The 26,338-nt window shown below is 37.3% G+C and overlaps 1 protein-coding gene and 1 long non-coding RNA gene across 5 annotated transcripts; both read left to right on the top strand.

Moving 5' to 3' along the window:
* The first annotated feature begins 1,736 nt into the window (after positions 1–1,736).
* LOC110882842 lies at positions 1,737–2,967 on the top strand. Its single transcript, XR_002560250.2, has 3 exons — positions 1,737–1,847; positions 2,389–2,442; positions 2,749–2,967. It is a non-coding gene; the product is annotated as an uncharacterized LOC110882842 (long non-coding RNA).
* A 15,508-nt stretch (positions 2,968–18,475) lies between these two features.
* Positions 18,476–24,084, top strand: LOC110885938 (protein GRAVITROPIC IN THE LIGHT 1). Of its 4 annotated transcripts, XM_035978665.1 has the most exons (5): positions 18,476–18,746; positions 19,016–19,077; positions 21,163–21,330; positions 22,549–23,167; positions 23,213–24,084. In XM_035978665.1, exons 3-5 carry the CDS (start codon positions 21,328–21,330, stop codon positions 23,878–23,880), a joined length of 1,290 nt encoding a protein of 429 aa, XP_035834558.1. In that variant the 5' UTR covers positions 18,476–18,746; positions 19,016–19,077; positions 21,163–21,327; the 3' UTR covers positions 23,881–24,084. The 4 variants fall into 4 exon arrangements, with proteins under 4 accessions (XP_035834558.1, XP_021989369.1, XP_021989367.1 ...); XM_022133677.2 differs by having other exon boundaries at positions 18,478–18,746; positions 21,163–21,273; positions 22,549–24,083; XM_022133675.2 differs by having other exon boundaries at positions 18,478–18,746; positions 22,549–24,083.
* Positions 24,085–26,338: the final 2,254 nt, after the last annotated feature.

Genomic DNA, 26,338 nt, shown 5'->3' with positions numbered 1-26,338 from the left:
ACTTGCGCTAGAAGTTTCCCCCACATTCAAATAGCATACGAAAGGCATTATAGGATTTAAGAATCACAAAAGTCGAAGAGTAGTATCACACTATCAACTTCACAAAACATGCCGCACAGGTAATCACATCAAGGTGTCAAATATGTTATTTCATGCAAGTCGTGTGTGTGTAACTGCTAAGCAAGTAATACATAAAGTAAACAGAAGACGAACCTTGCAATCTGGAGCTGAGTGTCATAGTCGATTTTCGAAGGTGTTCGGTTATAGTCTGGTTTTATAAAACATTTTAAAACCTAGTTCACTATAACTAGTGGCTCTGATACCAAACTATCACAACCCCAAAATACCACATGCGGAATCACCGCAGGACGTGTGACGTACCAGGATGCAAGCCACCAATCACTTTGAACTACGCATAATATTTAAATAAAACATTTCATTCATTTCAAAATATAAATCCAAGTCATAAGTTAAACCAAAGTAAATGTTCAACGGAAGCTTAATGTAAACTGTAAATCAATTGTATCAAAACATGTGTTCATAATCAACGAAGCAAGTATCCAAGAGTCTCGACCCATGACCACTCCAGCACTCCCAGATAGCAAGTCCATATCAAGAATCTAACGACATGCAAGCATGTAGACATGTGTGTCAGACGACGCTGGTGAGTTCAAAGTTTGTTAATACGTTTTAGTTACCAGATATGAGTGTAAGACAATTCAATGATTTGATTTGATGTTGTTATTAACTCGATTACCGCAGATGGCTCTAGATTTATTTGCCCAAACCCCAATGCCTCCATCAAAACATTAGTCAAGTGGTTAAGGTAATTAGTTCACACCCGTCCTCCCCGGTATGGTGTGAGGGTGCCAAACCTAAGCGCTATCAACTAATAACCCTGTTTCCTTCCCGGCAACTAATAGGTGGATGTAAGGGGACTTATCGATAGAAATGAGTGTAATAACCAACATCCCAATAACCTGACGTTCCTCCCCGGAACGACTACCAGATGTCCCTCCCCGGGACGCATGCTTAGAAAAAGAGCAGTGAACTCACCTTGGTTTGCTCGGTTTGTTAAGTTACCCGTTTCCAAGTTAATCAACCAACCCTACCATGGTTACCAATGAATATCTGTTTCACAAATATACAAGTCATTATTTTCACACAGTTTGCATCTCACACAAGTTCACAGTATATCAGGTAACCAATTCACCTTTCTAATACAAGTACACATTTCATGTGTTTATCACAAGTAACACGGAACATAACAGGTGGGTTTGTTATACCAACTAATCGAACTACGTTTCTCATTCTCATTGATATATCACAAAGATCGTATACACACAAGTATTTGTCATGATCAGCATCAATGCACCTACTGTTCAGTTCACATACTTACCCGGCGAAAGACCCTTGTGACGAAAGGCCATCTTTCGTCGGGTTGCTTATTGGCGAAAGTCTCTATGTTTCGTCGATGGGGTGTGACAAAAGTCCACCATGTGTAACACCCCAAAATATGCAATTTATGAATGTTACTTAAAATGCTTAGTCATGTTATATTTAACCTAGTTAAGTATTTACACTAGTAATTTGATTAGAAGGAAGGTTACATGACAATTGAACAATATAAGTAAGTAAAGGGACTAATCTTGTTAAAAAAAGATGAAAGTTTAATTAAAACAAATAAAAAGAAAAAGGAAAAACACAAACACACATTCTGGTGTGTTGAGCAAGAGGGCAAGGAGACAAACCCTAACTTCACAAATTCTCAAAAATCAGAAGGAAATTAGGAGTTCTAATGGATGCATGAACCCTAAATCAAATAATCTAAGCTTGTTCAACTCTTGGTAAGTAGGAATTTCTGATTTGAATGATTTGTAGAAAGTGGGTTTTAACCCAAACATGAAATTATGTGGATATCTCATGTAATTGAGAGTTAGGGTTTCATAGTGGTCGAAATTATTGTTGATTTTAGATCTGTTTGAATGATTTAAGTGTATTACCCAATTGTTGTGAAGAAATCATAAACATAATGCCTTCCATGTGTGATATTAGATGAAAAATTGATACTTGACCTTGATTGGATATAGAGAAATTAGATGTGATAAGGTAGGATGAAAGAAAGATATGAACTTGGGTGATTCTTGTTAGACTAGAAAATGAACAAGTAGGATCATGCTTTGAACACTTGTACTTTATGCTTTGTTAATGATACGCACACCAAGTGTTTGATGAAATGCCTTAATAAAGATGTTAGCTTTGATAGTCATAAATTTTATGTGAATTGAATGTGCTTATGAAGCAAGTGCAAATTTTATGAAGTATTATCCATTGGTGTGAGCAAACGAGTATGAGACATAAATTAAAAGTATGAATGGTTATGTATAGGTGATAAGGAAGAGGGCTCGAGTCAAGTGAAGCAACAAGGGAACCAAGATCGAGGTACGCTTCTTGTACAATTTATGTTTTCTATTATAACAATATGTTTAACATTACATGTGTCAACTTTAATCGAGTGTGAAAGAAGTATATGTATGGACCCTTTTATGAACGGGTCGAATGATGAAATTGAAAGATTAGAAGGAAAGGCATGGCGTTCCTTTTGGAACATACTACCGTGCAAGAATGAAAGTATGTAGTAAAGCTCAATTTGCGAATGTTATAAAGGCTATAAGTTAGTGAGTTGGATTCTTTGGTTTAAAGAAAGAAATTTAGTTTTAACGAGTTTTCATTTTTGTGACCATGTAGGTAAATCTCATGTTTAGTTTTCATGCTTCGCCCGGAATAAACACACTTCAAGACCGCTCTACGCTCCGCTACTTTTGTAATGAAGGCAACGCTCAATATTTTGGTCACTTTGTTTAAGTCTAGTAGTTATAAACTTAGTACTTGTATGTATTTTGAACTTATCAAATTTCGTATGCGTGTCAAGTCGTTTGATGGTATATAATATGTCCTTATTTTAAAGCGTCACGCTAAATCTATATTTTGAATGTGAAAAACAGGGGACCACTCCTAATACGAATGGGTCATGCCCAAATTTCGTTAGAAATAGTACGTATTTATTTTAGTAAATTTAAAAAGAAAATTATGGACGTTATACCATGTTTCGTCGATAGGTGATGTGGCGAAACACCTATGTTTCGTGGAGCTAACAGTTACAGATCCAAGGGTTACAATTCGACATGTTCTAGAACCCTAATCATCATCAGTAGTTATATCATGGTCATCGATCAATTATTCAGTTCTCAATTATCAACAACATGCAACAAGTGCCTTAACAATTCGCCTATTCTTATAACACCAGAATCATCAACCAAACAGTAAACATGACCAAATACAAGACATCAAATCAAATCTTTATCGTACGTGTTCCAATCTATAGGCTTAAACGTTAAGATATCAAGACCCTAATTAACACAACATATGATTATGGTTTCTAATACAAACCCCTTCATTCACAATAAATCACAGACAACACATAGCAATCATCAAACAATGCATAGCAAACAATCTAATAATAAGATGATGCACTAACCACGAGATCGAACGGTTTGATCACAGGGAATAGGCTTCGCAAGAGGGAAGAGGTTACAAAGAAAAGAACTGTCGTCGCACTCCTAGGAGTAGGTTAGGGTTTGCTAAAAAGTGTTTCGTAACCCTGTGCATGTATATATAGTCGAACAGTCAGCTGGGCCTCATCTGGGCCGAAAGCCCATGCGGCGAAACACCCATGTTTCGTCGGGTAAGATATGTGGCGAAACACTATGTGGTGAAACACTAGTTTTTCATCATGTATGGTTTTAATTTGCAAGAGTTTACTAGTTTATATTAAGTTTATATTAATTAACCAATCCATAATGCAACACACACGCAAACAAATTACCAAAAACAAAGTTTGTAACAAGTAACGTGTCGAGGAAAGACCTTGGAAACTTGGGTTGTCACATCATCCCCAACTTGAAAGAAATTTTGTCCCGAAATTTGATAAGCAATCCACAAATGCACGACGTCAAGTAAGGATGACGGTGTATTTTCCGCGGGTGCCACAACAGGGACTATGTGGGCGTTTTTCTCTTTTTTTATTTAGGCTCAAAGTGGTATTGACTTGGTCCAAACTGGTTTAGGTTGAGAACCGGTTTTACGGGTGAAACCCTTGACCCGAACCCGAGCTATTTGAGTGTAAATAATCATCAAGTGCGGTTTCATCATCGGACATTGGATTTGTCAATCCACCGTCTACCTTGTCCGTGTATATTTTGCCTTTGTATTCTAATTCGCCTTCAAGTGAGAAAATATGTTGGATTATTTCTACCATGTCCAAATAATCCTCTAAGGTAATGGAAATCTTGACCAATTCTGGAGTGTGTCGTGTTCTCGTAAGTGATATAATCTTTCCACTGGTAGAAAAAAAATAGATGCTGAAATTGTTGTAGAAGCTTGGACGGTTAGTGGATCTCGGGTTATAGTGGCTAGGATCGAAAATTGATCTTCCATACCTTTCCACCAAGCAAACATATCAAAATTTTAAAAATCACTTTGAGTCATGTCGTAGGAGTCCGTTATTTTATATCTTCCAAGTTAGCTACATGTAGTGTTACCTCATTGTCTTTTTATATTTTTGTTCATTAAGGTATTATATACAAGTTAAACATTGAATATTGGTTACTACTTGAACTTTTCCTTCTCTCCGCATTTCTCGTTGATTTCATTAAGGTATTATATAAAAGTTAAACATTGAATATTGGTTACTACTTGAACTTTTCCTTCTCTCCGCATTTCTCGTTGATTAATGAATGTTTGATGTTTCGCCATATTTTTTTAGATAAATGTAAAACATATCTGATAAATGTGTATTAAATTTTCTACATATGGTTTGACAATATAATGGGTCCTCATCAGGTAAATCCAAATCATAAGTTATTTTTCAAGTAAAGTTTCAACTCTCGATACGTTTAGACAACTTATGTGATCTAAAGGACACATAGTGTTCATATATAAAAGACCTGTATTTAGACTAATTTACCACAAATCTGATAAGGATAGATAGTTACTAATGAATTGTCAATAATTTGTAGGTATTTGACGGAAAGAAGAAAATTTGGATGAAATAGAGAATCTCGGGTGGATAAAGGAAGAAGATAGAAGAAAATATCAGAGTATGACGCATACCCTGTTGCTCACATAAAGAGACAAACAAGGAATAAAACAAAACCCTAGTGGGTCCAGATTAATAAAGGTACGGACCGTACCTTGCTTACTAGAGTACGATTCGTACTCTAGTTGAAACCCAAATTGCCACCGCCTATTTCTACCTAGGAAACCCTAGATATAGATTTTTGACAGCTGAAATAATGAAAAAGGCTAGATGAGTGCTATTTGGAGGAAAAACAAGCGAAAAGATGAGAGAATCGAAGATCTAACATTGTAGGAAGCGAGGTTTGACCTATCGAGTTACTTCTTTACTGTTTTCTTATATTTGAACTTGTATTTGATATGATTTCAGTATTGGTTTTACTATTATTGTCCAACTAAACATCTTTACAACTATCCGGGGGATATGAACTGTTGAATGACTTGATGTTTGATTTGTTTATGTATTACGATTTCAGTAGTTTGTTATGGATTTAATCTCATGATGTGTATGAGCATGTGTTGCGTATTGATCGTGATGTTGGTTATGTGGTTGTATCGATCTTTCTATGAGATTATACATGTTTGCTTCGATGTCTTATATCTCTAGGTTATATTGACACCCATTAACTTAGGGATTGAAACCTTAATTGGTAATAGATAACTTAGGATCATAGTTGGTAAAACATATAGGCTACCTACGGGAAGGATCTGAATAAAAGGACCTGGAAACTAGTTAGAGTTTTCTATATGATTGATCTTGATTTATTTGTAAGTTGCTATGTTCGTAGTTTAATCTCGAATCCAATCTTGAAACCCAAAATCATAAGAATCCATAGCAATTTTAGCTTTACCCAATTAGGCTTTGAGGCGTGTCTATAGCTTTCAACCTTGATTTGGTAGGATTAACCGTAGTAGGTATAATCCATCTTAGCACTTCGTACACTATTATCAAGTTAGTTCTTAAAGTAGTTCTATAAACAATATATTTCATCATGTCAATCACTCTTCGTTGATTCGAGTTTGGATGGCTATATTATCTTAACCTTTGATTTCTTTCTACACCTTTTGATCGCGTTCTTTGCTTTCTTAGTTAATCTTTAAGTTTAAATATTTCATAGATTACATATTAGTAGATAAACCTAGTATTAAGAGCTATCGTGTCCACGAACTAATACTCGGTAACTTACTTGAGCTATACTATGCTAATGATAGGTACAGTTGCTAGTTTACGTGTGCAGTTATTCTTATGCGTAAATCACGGTCCAACAAATTGGTATCACCGCTTGTTGAACCCGAACGAACGTCATGCAAGAATTCTAAGAAGAAAGATAAGACAACACATGTGGAAATCTAATTGGAGTCTACATTTGAAGTTACAAAAATCTGGGAACTTGAAATACCAGAAGCAATGGGAGACCCCGAAAGGTCTATCTCGCATCATATTTGACCATCTACGAATCTTACTCCTAGTATCACTTGATCTACTACGCATGCAGAAAATTTTCAAATTCCACCTTCAGTTATTCAATTAATTCAAACTTGTTGCCAATTTTCTGGACTAGAGGACGAGGGTACTAAAGATCATATAAAATTGTTCTTTTAACTCTGTGACACTTTCAAGATTAACGGAGTATCGTGTGATGCAATCAAACTTCGCTTGTTTCCATTATCGCCTTGTGGCAAACCCGGACTTGGCTTGCTTCACAACCGGGAGGTTCTATAACCACTTGGGACATCCTAGTCGAAATGTTTTTGGGTATCTGTGTAAGATATATAAGCTGCGAAACAAAATGGTTACCTTTAAACAAGTTGAAGTATATTCCCTCACAGAAGCATGGGAATGTATTATTATAAAGGTGCTACGAAATTACCCTTAGACCTCTTTTGAATGTATTATTCTATCATTTTATATTTGGTTATATTACCCTTAGACCTCTTTTGAATGTATTATTATAAAGGTGCTACAAAATGTACGTATCTCTTCTTACATATTTACGGGTGAAGCCCATCATTTTTCTCTCTCTTAAGGAGGATGGGGAAGAAAAGGGATGTTTTTTGCATACCATTATTTTATTGTGTATTCTATTACAGGTGGAACCCATCATTTGTTCTAACCCGATAACTTTAATATAATTTTATGTTAAATCAGAAGTTTCATTTTTATGCAAAAACAAACCATGCCATGTTCGGAAGGTGCAAGGTTGATGCGAGTTGGTGCGGGTTGAGTGGGTGCACTGTCGCAACCAACTCAACTAGTTTGATCAAGTAACGATGCTGAGTTTCACAACCCGGAAGAAGATAAGGTAGTGGGTTGAACTAGGAGAGTGCCCCCTCCTATTTGGATTGAACTATGTTGTATTAATTTAAATGAGGTGGCATAATTCTATTAGATGGTGATGAAATACTTGTGGCTTGCTAGGAAAGTGCCCCCTTCTCCCTTATGTAGGGATGATAATTTTGTTTCCCAAATACTCGTACCGATTTTAGGTATTCAGTACATGTATCGGTACCTAGTTTTATTGATTTTGACATCAGTACCCATTTGGTACCCATATCATATCGGTATTCATATCAATTTTATCTATTTGGTACCCATTTGTATTGGTACTCGTAATGATTTTACCTATTTGGTACTCGTACCGGTGCTTAAAAAATAAAATAAAAACAAAGTGGGTACCAAAATGGGTACGGTACTGAAATACTAGTACCAATACTCGTACCAAAATATTCGGTACTGCATTCGATACCCAATTTTGTTCAAATTTAACACCGATATATTTTCGATACATGTACCGATCACATCTCAACCCTTGCGTGCGTTTAAAACAAATTAGTTTGAAAATTTAATTAGAGTAGAAACAGTGAAGGACTGAAGGTGTGAAACCGCAAATGGAAACTTAAAGGGCCTAGGACATACATACAATGATAAATTTGAGCCCAAATAAAACACTAAAAAGAGCCAAGAATAATCGTATTGGTCTAACCGCCTAAGCCAATATATTTACAGCAAGTACCCAGTACCATGATAGGGCCGAAGCCTATTTAAGGTGGTTCATAAAAAAAATCATTTTGGTGCTAAAATTATGGGATGTTTAAGAGCTTAAGTGGTGAGGTTTGATATTTGACTTAAAATCCTAAAGGGAAATATTAACGGTTACAGTTGAGCATGGAAGACAAAGTTCATGTACTCATGTGGCTAAATGAACATAACAAGTTGACCCGTTTGATGACTAATTCGCCAAGATTCATATTCAATCATATTGAATAAAGGTTGTGATCTTGTGACAGACTATTAAAATCATAATCAATATTTGAGTGTTAACTACGCAAAATCCAAGATATGCATTTTCTGAGCAATATTTATTAACTTAAAAAAAAATAAACGAAAACATAGATATTATTATAAGGTAAAAAGATAATAATTTTAGCTCTAATCATATACTCTGACCCAATCACTGGGTTGGGGTCCAATCATATATTCTGACCCAATCACTGGGTTGGGGCCGGAGGGTTTGGGGAATCCAAAATCCCAAGTTATCTACCATCCAATAACACTCCATGTTGTGTACTATTTGAGTACAATAAGGTTGACTTTTGGGTGGTGCCACCTCTTTGTAAACATTAAACTCCTCCTCCTTTGATTCCCAATTAAAATGACACCAGAAGTGTGAACGTCCAAAAAAGTCTAAGCAAAATCTGATTTGGTATTCCTCTCCGGCATTCCGAGTAACATCCCCAAGATCATCATCCTTTGAGTAACAATGAAGTCCGAGATTATTTACCTGAGATTGGATATGAACAACACCTTGAAGTGTAATGCAATTATTGTCGCTATAATTGCTAACAATATTCGCATAAGGTGTATCAAAAATATTAAGTAATACGATAAAGAGAAATAATAGTTTTCCCATGAGACAATTCAATTTGCTTGAACTAAGCATTTGAATAAATTTGGGATTTGTTTTGAGTTATATAGTGTTTCTGATTCCTGCGTAATATGATTTGTTAAATATCGTATCACATCATATAAAGTTATATTCATTAATATTATTAAAGTTATTGTCATTGCATTATATCACATTGTGTTATGTCATGTAAAGGTACGGTGTATTATATCACATCACATTATATTGCATCTTATTACGTAAAAGATACATTGTATTATATCACATTATATAGATTACACCACATTGCATTATCATATTATGTTACTTACGTTGTGTGTAGGTACACAATGTGACATCATATTACATCACATCGTATATATGATATTATGTTTCGTAAAAGTTATTTTCATCCTCAAATGAATAAACCAACTTGATAACTTGAATCTTTCTTTCAAGTACACCATCCTTGAGGTTTGTGTTTGGTTTCGCTTATTCTCTTTCTAGCTTGGGGAACATTTTAGAGCAAATGAGAAGGATGTTCATGATCCCTTCCCATGTCATGGGGGAAGGGGCGTGCCCTAATGGGCATGGTGTGGTGGCGTGATAACATCGCCGCATTGACCCCTATCATGGTAGTTATGGCTTGTGGCGTAGTGGGCTTCACATTGGTGATGAGATTATTTAAACGTTGGTAAAAGGTCATATGAGTGTTAATTGCTTGAAAAAAATATTTTCCCTCTTTAAATAATCTAAACTTTAACTATTTTCAAACACAAATCTTCATTACTATACAACACTCTATGACTTAAAAAATACGTACGTATGGAGGGTTCAAGTATTTCGTTTTCACCCGACTCATCAAATTCGTCCAACTATTCCGGTTCTACTCTTGATTTTTTTACAATGGTTACCAAAGCAGCAAAAGAACTTAAAGATAGAGATGACCAAATAAAAAAATAAGCTACTTAATTAACTTTTTCTATAACAAAATTTTCCAATCCAAAGATATAAGGAAAATGAGTAGACCACAATCAAGATCAAAATGTCATTCACTCATATAGACAAGAATTTCACCTTTGAAACAATTAGTCAAAGTCAATCACTCACACTTAAATCATTTAAAACACAAAAAATAAAAAGGAAAAATGACCACACTAACCCCTTGAAACAAAATCCCCCAAGGACAAAACAGTAAAAAACCATTCATCAAACTCAACTAGCACCCATGGCATTATAGCCTAGTGGTATCTTGGTGGTGGGATAAGGCTTATGACCATTAGGTCATGGGTTCGATTCCCACAAAGAGGGTTTTTCCCAGATTTATTGGGTTTCCTCCTGAATTGGTGTATAGGCATTATTGTCTAGTGGAGATGGATATATGGGGTGGTTCTGCTGATGGCACGATGATACTCCAGTGGTCCGTCAGTGATTCAAATTTGCCGTTAAAAAAAAAAAAAACTCAACTAGCTTCAAGCGTTTTTAAATTCCCAATGTCTTCTCAGCTGCCAATGCCATCAGACATTATTTGACCTTTGTTCTGTCCATCCTCTGTTCTTCATAAATTTCTTAATTCCACTTGCCTCTTCATTAATTTTTCAGCATTTTGGTGCAGATGGAATAACTTTTAATATATTCTTTTAAGTTCACAATCGAAGGTTCCCTTTTTTGGTTAGGTATGAAATCGGCTCCAAATGGAATTGTTTTGCATCATGAATCTTGTCGGATCAGAGTTTTTAATGGTTTCTTTTTGTGATTGGTTTTGTTTTTTTATTTGTGTATAATAATGATAATAATGCAAAACACCTGTTTATTGTATTAATGTGTTGCCATTTGGTGTTGTATGACCAACCAAGAGTTGGGGCTTTATAGAGGTTTTAGGTTTCATTTCTGCTTTTGATTATGGTTGGTTGAATTTCAGAGGACGCTCTGCTGCTATGTGTTATTGAGTTTTCAATCAAGTCGTCTTCTCCACTCGTGAAGGTAAATTTCTTGTTCATTTTCTGGTTGACTGTTTTGTTTTCTTTCCTTTTGGTCCTTATTTCACCCTCTTTAGACCTTCTTATAAGACCAAGTGTGATATGTTAATAATGTTCCCTTTCGCATCACCTTGGCGGAACGCTAGGGGCCATTGCTGGTCCTAAGAATTCAGGTGTCCTGTTGCCTCTCTGAGACTTTAACGAAATAGATAATGAGCTAAGTTATAAAATTTAAAAGTGGTTTTTGAATGGGCCTAACATATCTTGTTTTATATTGGTTTTTCAATTTTTTTATATTAAATATCGGATTTTTTTTTAAATGTGCACTTCGAAAAACACATGCCTTGGCTGGTGGTCCTTCCCGCTCACCCCTAGACCCCAGGCCTCCCATGACCGTTATGGTTGTTAAAGAGGGGCGCCAAGCCATGGCGGGCGTGAAAGAGAAAAAGTGTTGGGGCCGTTAAACATCAACCAATCACACACCTTTTTTATTTTTGTAATTTTTAGTTAAACTATTAGACTGCGGGGAGTGGAGGGGCTTGGGTTGGGGGCATTGCTCGACACGTGGCGATGGTGGGATCCACAAGTTTATGGTGAACAATGAGTGGTGTGGCGTGGCGTGGCTTAGCTTGGCGTGGCCAGCCATGTGATTTTTTTTTAATTAAAGTAGTCAACCAGCCAATTAAAGCAAGCCAAGTCACCATGCCCCCCGCCAGGCTGAATACCCACGCCAAAGGGGCAACACCACGCCCAAGCCCAAGCCCAACCCGAAGTGAAGCAGCTGGCGTTGAAGGGCTTTCCCCGCCCAACCAACACCCCCACTCCCCGTAGTCTTATAGGCTTGTGAATGAGTGTTTTTGTTAAAGCCCTTTTGTGTACATAACATGACACTGTTTTTTGCAATTTTTAGTTAAACGCTACACTTGGACCACTTGGTCTTCTAAGTAGGATGGTACTGGTTTTCTTTCTTTCTTTTTTCTTTTTTTTTTTTGTTCTAAAGGAGTTTAAAGGGTTATAAACGTTTTAAACATATTGATAGGTTGTTACAAGTGGGTTGAACATGTTGAGAGGCTGTAACAAATTGGTTAGACAGGTTGAAGTGTTGATCTTAAAAAAATGTATTTTTATATATAGAGTATATTTAGACAAACTGAGGTTAAACACATTACACATCAACTGAATTCCATATGTTTATCAAAGTTGTTAAGGCCGGAGGGTGTGGGGACGCCACCCCCGCCAACTCATCATCTATAGCGCCCCGGGGCGCTATACCTTCACACCCTCGGATTTAAAGGGGGGGGGGGGGGCGCTACAGGAGGGGCTCCATCTGTTGTGAATGATAATCAAAGAAGATCAAAAGAACTGAATTTTATTGATTTAATTCTTGCATACAAAACAGGAAAAACGAGTCTTTATTTATAGGCTTTACAAGAACGAAAAAAAAAACGAAAGACTTAAATATGGAGATGATGTTGAGGATCCATTATTTTTCTAAATTATTTTTTCTTCTTCTAACACTCCCCCTCAAGTTGAATTATGGGATTTCCAAAATTCAACTTGGCCATTTGGGTTTTGGCATCCGATTTGATTTGGGTTTTGGGGTTTTGGTTTTTGGGTTTTTGAGTTTTTGGTTTTGGGTTTTTGAAGTTTTGGGTTTTTGAGTTTTTGGGTTTTGGTTTTGGGTTTTTGAAGTTTTGGGTGCTCAGTGCCACGTCCATCCACCCTGACCTTCAGCCTCAGATGTGCCTTCACTTTGAACACTAATTATTTCTTTACAAGCATTACTGCCGCCATCCTTCTCATCGCTGTTGTTGCTAGTAGCACTATAATTGCCTATGGTAGTGGCAACCTTTACCCTCTTGATTAGGGTTCTTGGTTTTGTGATTGTCACTCCACCAGTCAGGAAAACCCACGATTTTAAAGCACTGCTCTTTGGTGTGTCCCCTCATATCACAGTGACTACATTTCAGTTTGGATTTGTCGATTCGGGATGATAATTTTCCAATGAAGTCTGACCGCCGCTGTCCCTTCGAGATTAACCCCTGTCCATCGATTTCAGTGGTTCCGCCAGCGACAAGCCCTGCTGCCACGCCGTACTGTGAAGTTTTAGAGATGGTACCAAGGATTCCTTGATGTGCCATCTCCTTCCTTATAGCCGCGTAGGCTTGTTGAGCCGAGGGAAGTGGATCCCACCGAAGGATTTCTCTTTTGACTGGGTCAACCTTCCTGTCAAGAGCATTTAGGAATTGGAATAATTTTTGTTCAGGCCTGATATTGTTATATGTTGCTATGTCAGCAGAGCAGGTCATTGAGTTCGGATCCCTTCGATCTATTTCTCCCCAAATGCCTTGTAACTTGATCAAGAAATCTTCTAGGGCCGAGCCGTTTTGCTTGAGTTCGTTTGCTTTGATGTGTAAATCGAAGGTTTGCAGTTTATCTTTCCCACTGCTATATGTAACCACCAATGCATCCCACAACGCCTTCGCAGTGGGAAACTCGGTGAGGTTACCGGCTAACCCTGGTTCAATGTTTTGTATGAGCCAGGAGAACACGACTAGATCGTCCTGTTCCCACTGCTCGTATTGTTCATCTGATGGGTTTGGTGGGGCAGGTTTTCCTGTAATATGGCTCAACAGGTTCTTAAATTTCCCCCCAATAGCAACTCGAATCATTCGAGCCCATAGAGCGTAATTTTGACTATTGATACTGATCTTCAAGCTATCGGATAAGGTTTGTTTTGGTGTTTGAGATTGGGTATTAAGGTTGATTCGAAGAAGATTCGCAAGTTGAATTGCGAGATTGTCATTGTTGGTACGGTTGTTTGAGCTATCGTCTCTGGACATGGCAGCTGTGTAAATACTAGACACTTGAAATTGCGTTCAAGATTTAACAATTACGCTAGACTAACGAAACCAGGCCCGTTCTCTTATCGGCGTATTTACTATATACACCTACGTATTTATTAAATACACCGTGCCACTTGAACTCGCGTTCAAGATTTAAGTCGCCCAAAAATAATAAATCCGCTCAGGGACCACCCATAAAAACAAATAAATACGCCAAGTAACTTTCTTCTTTTTTTTGGATCAAACCCTACTGTCGTTTTAGTCCGCCGCTATTAACCTTCTTCTTTGTTTTGCTTTATCTTTGTTCTTCTCACAACAACATCTAATCCACACTCTAATCGATCCTTCAAAACAAATACGCCAGGGGAGTGGTGCAGCGGATTTATTGTGGATCTTAGGGTTTTGGTGAAATTGGATGTGGGGCAGCAGTGGTGCAGCAGCGTTGCAAACGGCTGTTGACCGGAAAAACGATCAGGCTGCGGCAAAAAAATAGGGTTTTGTTTTTGGTGGGCTGCGGCAAAAAACGAATTGAAAGGTTTGTATGATACTTTGAGTGAAACAAGTTACAGAAGACACAGGAGATGATTCCGGCGAAAACGAACTAGCCGAAGTCGATCAGATCTGATTGAATAACCACAAACAGGTTGGTTTTGTTGTTTTGAATGATTCGGAACTGATTTTTTTTGGATCGAGTTTTCCGAAGTTTGATTTCGGAATGATTTGAAATTGAAAAAAAAATGAAGTTTGAATGATCGATTGGATCTGGGTTGAGGGATTGCAACGAAGATGTTGAGCGATTGGATGATTTTTTTGAGTTTGATTTTGTTGTTAGGTTCCTGAGGGTTTGAGATTGGATTTGGCTGGGATGAACAAACACACTAAGGATCAGAAACTCTGCTCTGATATCATGTTGTGAATGATAATCAAAGAAGATCAAAAGAACTGAATTTTATTGATTTAATTCTTGCATACAAAACAGGAAAAATGAGCCTTTATTTATAGGCTTTACAAGAACGAAAAAAAAAATATATGAAAGACTTAAATATGGAGATGATGTTGAAGATCTATTATTTTTCTAAATTATTTTTTCTTCTTCTAACACCATCCTGGTAACAACGAGAGGGAAAAGCTTTATCAGGTGGGGACCACTTGATTTAAACCAATGAATTTTATTTTTTAAATTTGTTTAATAGGGGGCTCCATCCACACCATGCAAATTAAAGGGGGCTCCATGGCTGAGGTGGATCCGAGGTGGCGCTGGTGCAACATCCCTTGGACTCCAGTTTCTAATGTAAGGGATCTGCTCAATTTATACAAAGCCGGCGATGTTTCAGGTCACAAAAGTAGTCTGTTAAAACTGATTTTTATAGCGTCATGTTGGGCGATATGGAAAACACTTAATGAGTTAATATTCTCAGGCAAGCGGGCATCAATCGATCGGATTTTCGGGGAAACACAGGCGATGTCATTTATGTGGATGAAGCACAAGGCGAAAGAACAAGGTTTAAGCTGGGCAAACTGGTGTCTTTTTAACTTTGTAACTTAACTTGCAAAATTTAGATGTTGTATATGATGTAATAGGTGCTCTACAACTTTGTGCTAGCACCTTGGTGCAATTTTGTATGTTCTTTTATGGTGATTGAATAAATTATTCTTGCCGTCCAAAATAAAAAAAAAAAATAAATTATTAACTTTAAAAAAAGAATAAACGAAAACATAGATATTATTATAAGGTAAAAAGATAATAATTTTAGCTCTAATCATATACTCTGACCCTGGGTTGGGGTCCAATCATATAATCTGACCCAATCACTGGGTTGGGGCTGGAGGGTTCGAGGAATCCAAAATCCCATGTTATCTACCATCCAATAACACTCGATGTTGTGTCCTATTTGAGTACAATAAGGTTGACTTTTGGGTGGTGCCACATCTTTGAAAACATTAAACTCCTCCTCCTTTGATTCCCAATTAAAATGACACCAGAAGTGTGAACGTCCAAATAAGTCTAAGCAAAATCTGATTTGGTATTCCTCTCCGGCATTCCGAGTAACATCTCCAAGATCATCATCTTTTGAGTAACAATGAAGTCTGAGATTATTTACGTGAGTTTGGATATGAACAACAACCTGAAATGTAATGCAATTATTGTCGCTATAGTTGCTAACAATATTCGCATAAGGTGTATCAAAAATATTAAGTAATAAGATAAAGAGAAACAATAGTTTCCCCATGAGACAATTCAATTTGCTTGAACTAAGCATTTGAATAAATTTGAGATTTGTTTTGTGTTATATAGGGTTTTTGATTCCTGCGTAATATGATTTGTTAAATATCGTATTACATCATATTAAGTTATATTCATTAATATTATTAAAGTTATTGTCAATGTATTATATCACATTGTGTTATGTTATGTAAAGGTGCGATGTATTATATCACATCGCATTATATTGCATCTTGTTACGTCAAAGATACATTGTATTATATCACATTATATAGATTACACCACATTTCATTATCATATTATGTTACGTACGTTGTGTGTAGGTACACAATGTGACATTATATTACATCACATCATGTATATGATATTATCTTTCGTAAAGATTATTTTAATCCTCAAATGAATAAACCAACTTGATAACTTGAATCCTTCTTGCAAGTACACCATCCTTGAGGTTTGTGTTTGGTTTCGCTTATTCTCTTCTAACTTGGGGAACATTTTAGAGCAAATGAGAAGGATGTTCATGATCCCTTCCCATATCATGGGGGAAGAGGCGTGCCCTAATGGGCATGACGTGGTAGCGTGATAACATCGCCGCGATGACCCCTATCATGGTAGTTATGGCTTGTGGCGTGGTGGGCTTCACATTGGTGATGAGATTATTTAAACGTTGGTAAACGGTCATATGACTGTTAATTGCTTGGAAAAAAATATTTTCCCTCTTTAAATAATCTAAACTTTAACCATTTTTCAAACACAAATCTTCATTACTATACAACACTCTATAACTTAAAAAAATACGTATGGATGGTTCAAGTATTTCGTTTCCACCCGACTCATCAAATTCGTCCAATTCTTCTGGTTCTATTCTTGATTTTTTTACAACGGTTGCCAAATTAGCAGAAGAACTTAAAGATAGAGATGACCAAACAAAAAAATGAGCTACTTATGTAGTTAACCTTTTCTATAACAAATTTTTCCAATCCAAACATATAAGGAAAATGAGCAGAACACAATCAAGATCAAAATGTCATTCACTCATATAAACAAGAATTTCACCATTGAAACAATTAGTCAATCACTCACACTTTAAGGGTGGAAGGTATGGTTGCGATGAGTTAGGGTGTTTGAGTTTTCTCTACCCAATAATCTCATGTCATGTCAACTCCCTCCTTTCACTCCTCATTTTCTACTCAAACACTGATAATGGTTTAAACACCCACTCAATTAAAAAAAAATTATTGGTTCTCTCTCTCCTCCATCGCTTTTTCTTCACCTTCGGTGAATACTCACCGCCCACACCCCTTTTCTCTTACTCCCCACTCACCAATCCACCACCAGCAATCGTTTCCCACTCGGCAACCCCCCTCCCCGATCCAGGGCCGGCTCAAAATTTTCTAAATTTTTCTAGGCCTAAAGCAGATAGCAAACTTGGGGTCCTTTTTGTAAACGAAAAAAATTGCTGTTGATCTTATTATTCATATATCATCTTTGTATACGCATAATTATAGATCATAAACCTCAATGTTAACAATCTCAAAGCCAAAATTACCAACATATAATATATTTTGTTAGAATTTGAGGCTCTAGGAAACTGGAGGCCTAAAGTTCTTGCTTTATTTTATTTCCATTGAGCCGGCCCTGCCCCGATCACACTCACCGCAACTAGGGCTGTAAACGAACCGAACGAACACGAACAAGGCTATGTTCGTGTTCGTTCGTTAAGGAAATTAACATGTTCGCGAACTGTTCACGAACGCATAGCTAACATAAGTATATGTTCGTGTTCGTTCCTTAAGGAAATTCACTTGTTCACGAACAGTTCGTGAACACCGGTCTCGAACACAAACGAACGCAAGCAAATAAAAATGAACGCAAACAAACATTTAACTTGAAAAAAAAAAATGAAAACATTGTTATCCTTAAACATTGGATATAAGTAGTTAAATACAACTATCAAATGATAAATCAAAACGCAAGAAGTCTACCACACCACCAAACGATGAATAAAATTTAACTAACTTAGACATAATTATCCTAAAAAATGTCTTAGAATGTCCAAATTTTAGCTAACTTAGAACAAAAGAGGGTTTCAAGTTTTCAATATGTTTAGATAAAATGTTTATTATTTATTATTTTTTAATATAATCAAATGAACATAATACCGAATGTTCACGAACTCAGTTAAACGAACGAGACCTGTGTTCGTGTTCGTTCGCTAAGCTAACCGAATAAAACTTTTTGTTCGTGTTCGTTCATTAAGCTAATCGAACGAACATAAACGAACTTCCCGCCGAACGGTTCACGAACTTCGCTGAACGTTCGGTTCGTTTACAGCCCTAACCGCAACCATACCCTCCACCCTAGAACACAAAAAATAAAAAGGAAAAATGACCACCCTTGAAACAAAATCCCCCAAGGACAAAACAGTAAAAAACCATTCATCAAACTCAACTAGCTTCAAGCGTTTTTAAATTCCCAATGTCTTCTCAGCTGCCAATACCATCAGATATATTTGACCTTTGTTCTGTCCATCCTCTGTTCTTCATACATTTCTTAATTCTACTTGCCTCATCATCTGTTTGTTTCCGATAATGGGATTAAATATTTCAGCATTTTGGTGCAGATGGAATAACTTTTAATAAGTTCACAATCGAAGGTTCCCTTTTGTGGTTAGGTATGAAATCGGCTCCAAATGGTATTCTTTTGCATCATGAATCTTGTCGGATCAGAGTTTTTAATGGGTTTCCTTTTGTTTTTTTTTTATTTCTGTATAATAATAAAGCAAAACACCTGTTTACAGCTAAACTATTTGTTTATTGTATTAATGTATTAATGTGTTGCCATTTGGTGTTGTATGTATGACCAACCAAGAGTTGGGGCTTTATATGCTTTTGAGGTTTTAGGTTTCATTTCTGCTTTTGATTATGGTTGGTTGAATTTCAGAGGACGCTCTGCTGCTATGTGTTATTGAGTTTCGAATCAAGTCGTCTTCTCCACTCGTGAAGGTAAATTTCTTGTTAATTTTCTGTTTGTAAGATGTTGGATTTCTTTCCTTTCCTTTTGGTCCTTATTTCACCCTCTTTAGACCTTCTTATAAGTGTTCCCTTTCGCATCACCTTGGTGGAAAGCTAGGCACTGTTGCGGGTCCTAAAAATTCAGGTGTCCTGTTTGATGCCTCTTGAGACTTTAACGAAATGGCTAAGTTATAAGATTTAAGAGTGGTTTTTAAATGAGTTTTTTTTAATGGGCCTAACATAACTTGTTTTATATTGGTTTTTCAATTTTTTTAAATTAAATATCGGATTTTTTTTTTTTAAATGTGCACTTCGGAAAACACATGCCTTGGCTAGCGGTCCTTCCCGCCCACCCCTAGACCCCATGCCTCCCATGACCGTTATGGTTGTTAAACAGGGGCGCCAAAGGGTGCCACAACGGCGCCAAGCCATGGCGGGCATGAATGAAAAAAGTAAAAAAGTGTTGGGGCCGTTAAACATCAACGAATCACACATCTTTTTTATTTTTGTAATTTTTAGCTAAACTATTATAGGCTTGTAAATGAGTGTTTTAGTTAAAGCCTTTATCATGACACTGCTTTTTGCATTTTTTAGTTAAACACTACACTTGGTCTTCTAAGTAGGATGTTACTGTTTTTTTTTTTTTTTTTTGTATCTAAAGGAGTTTTAAGGGTTATAAACGTTTTAAACATATTGATAGGTTGTTACAAGTGGGTTGAACATGTTGAGAGGCTGTAACAAATTGGTTAGACAGGTTGAAGTGTATTTAGAGTATATTTAGACAAACTGAGGTTAATTTTTATATTTAGAGTATATTTACACAATAACTACATGTTAAAAACTTTATAATAATAATAATATCTTAATTTTGTTCCATTTTAGCAACGTTCGAAAAGTCAGTACCGTGTTCTTTATCTTTATTCATCCGCATGTAGACAAGTTTTGCTTTTTCTGTAAAATATCAGGGGCTCTGCTGACGATGCACAGCAACCAAAATAATGGACTTCTTTTCACGTAAAATCTGGGTCACAATGGACCCACCTCATGTATCTTTTCTACCCATTTCGGTGTTAAATTATAAATGAATATATCCTCATTTATGTATCCAAAACCGGTGGGTCTCATCAGTTTCTTTACATCTTTTTTTTTTCCTATTAAATTTGGATTTGGTAAATGATATAGAATAAGTTTTTGAAGTTGTTATTAGAGCATTCACATCCATTTTACCATATTTACATCCTAAATTACACTAAAAAACACTACATTTTCTCTCTCATTTTCAATTAAATAATATTTTTATACCTTTATCATTACATTTTCTCTCTCCTTCACTCACAACCATTTTCAAAATATATTAAAAAATTATAGGGGGTGAACAGTGTCTCCCCAAATATACAGATGAACAGTAACATTTTCTCTCTCCTCCACTCACAACCACTTTTTATACTTTTTAGATTATAAAAACTCCACACACATTATTTGATGGAATGGATGTGAATCCTCTTAGGATGGCATTTTTTTTATAATAAACCTAATCCAACTATCTTTTTTAGTGCAACTACTTATAAATGTGTTTTAAAACCGAAATCAGCAAAATGTGAAAACTCTTTAGTTTGGTCATGGACCTATGTATAGACTATTTATGTTATTTATGTGTACTTTATTACTCTTGTGTACGGGTCTGATTTTTTTAACAAGTGGGTGGAGATATTATTAAACTTTATGATATTTTTTTATATTCTTTAGGGTGTGGTACACATTGGCAATTTGTCATCGCACTTCTTGAAAAAGATAATATGATTCAATGAATCATATATCTAAAGACTTTTCCTTGAGTTTTCACTTTTAAGGCATTCATGGAGTTTCTAAGGGAATTAATGATTATGACAATTCGTCAATAAACTAGAATTAAATATTCAAGAATACCAATTGTATTATGTTATGTTATTGGAATAAAGTTTTTTAATTAAACCTTCAAGGGTCTGGCACAGTGGTAAGCGTTTGAGTTCTTAAAATAGGGATTCTAGTCTCTAGGTTCGAATCTAACCATCTTTTTTTTACAAATGAGTGTTTTAGGGGGGACGGAGTCATTTCGGGGAGTGGATGCGGGGACTTGGGTTGCCGCACGGGGAACCATTGCCACCCCTTCGGTGACATCACTTCGGTGAATAGTGAGGGACTTGATCGGTGAGTATTCACCGACTGTTTGAAGAGGAGAGAGGTAGGAGGGTGAGGGAATTAATGGTGGGTCCCAACCCCTTCCAACCAATTGCAAATTTATCTTTAAAAAAAGAAATTGTTTACCACTTTCCATGTGTTTGACCATTGCCAGTGATTGAGTGCAAAATAAGGAGTAAAGTATGGACTTAACATGACTTAATATTATTGACTAGAAAATTGTTTAAACACTCCCCCTTGGTGACCACCTCCTCCACCCTTAGGAAAAAAAAAAAAAAAAAAAAGCGTCCACAAAGGAGTACTTTTAGGTGTATTAAATGGGTATTATGACGAATATGTGTCATCCAGATCTTAGACTCTGTTTTTTTGTTGATCTCCTTTCTCGTCAACTGTTCAACACTATCTTCAATAGATACAAATTTTTTTAAAACCCACTAAGACCCATCCTCGAAAGCACCTAAAAAAAATAACCCAATGTCAAAAACTTTTTTCTAAATACCCATTTTTTACAAAAAAGAAAAATCCAACTTTAATTAGTTTTCGACCATAAGACTATGGGGTATGGTGGGCTTGGGTTGGGGCATGGGTTGGGGCATTTGTTGACACGTGGAATGGGAAAAAAATGGAAAAAAAAACTCACGCCCATGGGGTATGGTGGGGCTTGAGTTGGGAGCTTGGGTTGGGGGTGGGGCTTGAGTTGGGAGCTTGGGTTGGGGGCATGAGTTGACACATAGCCATTGAGAGCCTGCCATGTCACCTTGCTAGCCCGCCCCACGCCCGGCTTCAAACCCACGGAAAAGGGGCCACGCCCAAACCCATGCCCACCCAGGGTGGTGGCTTGGGCGTTTTCAGCCCACCCACGCCCAAACCCCCGCCCCATACCCCGCAGTCTAACCTCTTGAAGACCACCTATCCAACACAAAAGTGTATCCAACCAGAACCCATTGGTTAGTACTTAATGTATTAGTTAGTTAGTAGGCTCTATAATAGTTGTTGAACAACAGCATCTCATTGTGCTGTAAAAAAATGTTTCTTAGAATTAAATCATACTCCGATCTGTTTGCATATTGTTTTCAGATAAGGTGTCTGAATGATGTGGACTTGTTGACCTAAACCAGGCGTTAAAGGAAAGTAACCTTGACCTCCTGTAACAAAAAGGCAAAACAGGAAATTTCATGAAAATACTGTTTATGATATTATATTATTTATCAAAGCATATTGCCTTCATATTTTTTAAAACCATACTCATCCTGCTTTCTTTCTTTCTTTCTTTCTTTCTTTCAGATGGATCCAATCAACCAATCTACCATGACACCAAGAAAGAGCAAATTAGCTCGAACATTCGCCAAAGTTCTACACATTCGAGCCGCAACCAACTTAGACAAACTTCAGAAAGCGAAAACATTCGAAAAACCAAATCAAGACAAACCGAACATCAACGAAAACATTCACTTCCATCAAGACATTGAGAAGCTTCAATACAGAGCAGCCATGGATGCATTGATCGCCAAACTTTTCGCCACAATATCGTCCGTAAAAGCAACTTACGCAGGGTTGCAGTATTCGCAATCTCCTTACGACCCTGAAGGAATCCAGTCAGCTGATCAGATAATTATATCTGAACTAAAACGGTTATCCGAGTTAAAACAATCTTATTTGAAGAAGAATCTTGACTACCCGTTGTCCGAAACCACCTTACTGTTGGCCGAGCTTCAAGAACAAAAGAATCTCGTGAAAACATACGACATTACGAAAAAGAAGCTCGTTGATCAGCGCCGATCAAAGGAGTCCGAGACCGCCTTGTTGAAACAGAAGCTGGAGGAAATGGAGAGGGAAAACAAGTTGATCGAACGAAGATTGAATTCTAGCGGTCCGTTGTCACGCCAGGAGAATCTCCAGTTCTCGAAACTAACACCAACCGATTTCGTAGCGTTCTTGAAGCACGCTACGAAATCGGTCAGAACTTTCGTGAAGTTAATGGTCACGGAAATGGAATTCGCCAATTGGGATATTCCATCCGCAGCCGCATCCATCCATCCGGACGCGGTCTACTGGAACGAAACACATATATGTTTCACTTTTGAGTCCTTCGTGTGTCGAGAGATGTTTAACGGGTTCGCTCACCCGAGTTTTTCAACTTCGGGTGAGCGAAAAACCGTTAAACGACAACAGTTGTTTTTTGATAGGTTCATGGAGCTAAAGTACCTAAGACCAAGAGAATACGTTACATGGAAGCCCACGTCATCATTTGCTAGGTTTTGTTATAACAAGTATTTACAACTTGTTCATCCCAAAATGGAAATGTCTCTTTTCGGGAATTTGAACCAACGGAACCTAGTTTCCGTTGGCAAATTTCCGGAAACGACATTTTTCGAGGCGTTTGCCGAGGTTGCGAAGCGAGTTTGGCTGTTGCATTGCCTCGCTTTCGCAACTGATCAAACCGGAGCATCGGTTTTTCAGGTGAAAAAGGGCGGTCGCTTCTCGGAGGTGTTTATGGAGAGTGTGAATGAAGAGGCGTTTTTGTCGCCGGAAAGTGACCGGACGGTGGAGTTCACGGTGGTACCCGGGTTCAAGTTGGGTAAGAGTGTGGTTCAGTGTCAAGTGTATGTTAGTTGATTGGACGGTGATGGGTTATTGGGCCCACTATGGTAGTGGGCCTGGTGGCGGTGCAGGTGGGCCTGGTGGTGATAAGGAAAGCGCGTAAAACAACTGGCATGTTTGGGATATGAGTCGTAACGTCATTATTTTTGAAGTTTTAAACAGAATCTTCTTCCCCAGTTTTGTTAATATAGGGGTAGGTGGTGGGGGTTGTGGTGTTATGGGGGGGGGGGGGGGGGGGGGGGCAAAATCTGTTTTATAATGGAGTAATGTTTCTAGACCAAGAAAAAGTTATTACATAAGTGGTTGTGACATATAGATATAATATGTAGTTTGCTTTGAGATCTCTATGTACTGAAGTATTATGTGATGACCGTTAAAAATATTATCATTAATATTAGAAAACGTGTTTGGTTAAGTGGTTGTTTGTTTCCCTCTTAACGAGGCTCTTAATGGTTCAAACTTCTTACTGGTTCAGTACATAATAAATTAGACTATTTGTTTCGCGAACAGATGTCTGAATGGTTTAGACATTTGCCTCTGAATGATTAAGCATTATACTGAGTCTGAATATTATACTGAGTCTGAATGGTAAATGGTTAATACCTGTAATCTGAATTGGTCTAACATTTGCCTCTGAACGGTTAATTATTATACTGGTTTTTAATGGTTCAGACCTATTACTGGTTCAGCACTTAATGGTTCAGACCTCTTACTGGTTCAACACTTAACCATTCAGATGCTGCCAAACGACCCCTTAGTTCCTTTGAAAGTCTTAACATGTTTAAAAGAAGGGTTATTGGATTTTATCACCCCCAACTATCGGCATTTCGCCGTTGCCACCCGCAACTAACACTTTAACACCCGGCACCCCCAACTTGACTTTTTGTTTGTGCTGGCACCACTCAGTTAAATCTCCACTAACTGGGTTTGTTTTTTATCCGACGTGGCACAAATTTGATGAGTTGGAGCTGATTACGTGGCGACGATGCGTCTTTAACCTTCATCTCCTTCTTTATAACACCAGACAAGTCCAAACAAACCCTAATTTCCATCCATACAAATGGCGAATTCTAAACAGGGGCGCCCATTGTTACTCCTTCATCTTCCTCTACACATTTCATAAACCCTAACCTCCCTCCATATAATCAAATCAACAGATATGAAACTCAAACCAGACGATCCTTTGCCACCACCACCACCGACGGAGGCTGCAACAACATCTAACCACCAATTGAAATCCGAAACGACGTCCTTCATGAGAATTATCCAAGAAGAAGAATGCAACTCATCCAGCAGTTCATCCATCGGCAACAACAGCGACGACGAAGACAACCACAACGACGACGGAGATGCTCAGAGTACGTACAGATATGATCCAAAAATCAGCACTGGATTTCTTGATCATGTTATTCAAGCCCTAGAAAAAGATCTGCCCATCACGTTACTTTCTCAATACTCCTTTCTTAACAGTTTGTTTCTGCTTGATTTGAATCGATCAATTGGTTGTTGATTTTGAATATGTGAAGGAGCTTTAAATGTTATCAGAAATTTGGGGAAAGTGTTTTAATTGATTATTTTAATGCATCTTAATGTAATTTGGTGAATTATTCTAATTAATTGCACACTAATTACCGATTATGAGGAAATTAGGGTTTGTTTTGGACTTGTCTGGTGTTATAAAGAAGGAGATGAAGGTTAAAGATACATCATCGCCACGTAATCAGCTCCAACTCATCAAATTTATGCCACGTCGGATAAAAAACACACCTAGTTAGTGAAGATTTAACTGGGTGGTGCGAACACAAACAAAAAGTCAAGTTAGGGGTGTCGGGTGTCATAGTATTAGTTGCGGATGACAACGGCCAAATGCCGATAATTGGCGGTGATAAAATCCAATAACCTTTAAGAGAAATATGTTTTCTAAAGCCTAAAAACTACCCAAATCAAACAATCTACACCCATCAGTGAGTGAGATTCCTTTGGCGACACCACGAAGTTTGAGCAAAATTCGAAATCTACCCAAGCAAAACTTGAAATATGAATAGCTCTGATGGTTGGATCGATTAGTGATAGTGGCCAACATTAATCGGAACTTGGAGGTATTAGAATAGTAATTAAGACTAAGAAGGCGCTCGACTGCTTGAAACGAAGGTGCTTTATTTTTTTTTAAGGAATACTTGATTTAAATAACCACAACTTTCACATTTTTTCTGATAACACTCTCAATTTACAAATCGTACGCCACTCCCATCTTATTTTCCTCTGTCACTCCAGAACTAATTGAACGCTAACCCAATTAGTTTTTGCTGATGTAGCATCTGTGTAGTGACGTGAGATTTTTAATGATGAGGCATCTGATGTGACACTTATTTAGTGATGTGGCATTTGACTTAACTTGACGTGGCATCCGATGTGGCACTTATTTAGTGATGTGGTATAATTCGTAAGTTGGGCGTGCTATAGACCAAATAGT

Source organism: Helianthus annuus, chromosome 10 (assembly GCF_002127325.2).
Source record: "Helianthus annuus cultivar XRQ/B chromosome 10, HanXRQr2.0-SUNRISE, whole genome shotgun sequence".
NCBI classification, from domain to species: Eukaryota; Viridiplantae; Streptophyta; class Magnoliopsida; order Asterales; family Asteraceae; genus Helianthus; species Helianthus annuus.
Note: the sequence above shows the minus strand (reverse complement) of the source record. Positions and strands in the feature narration are given on the sequence as shown.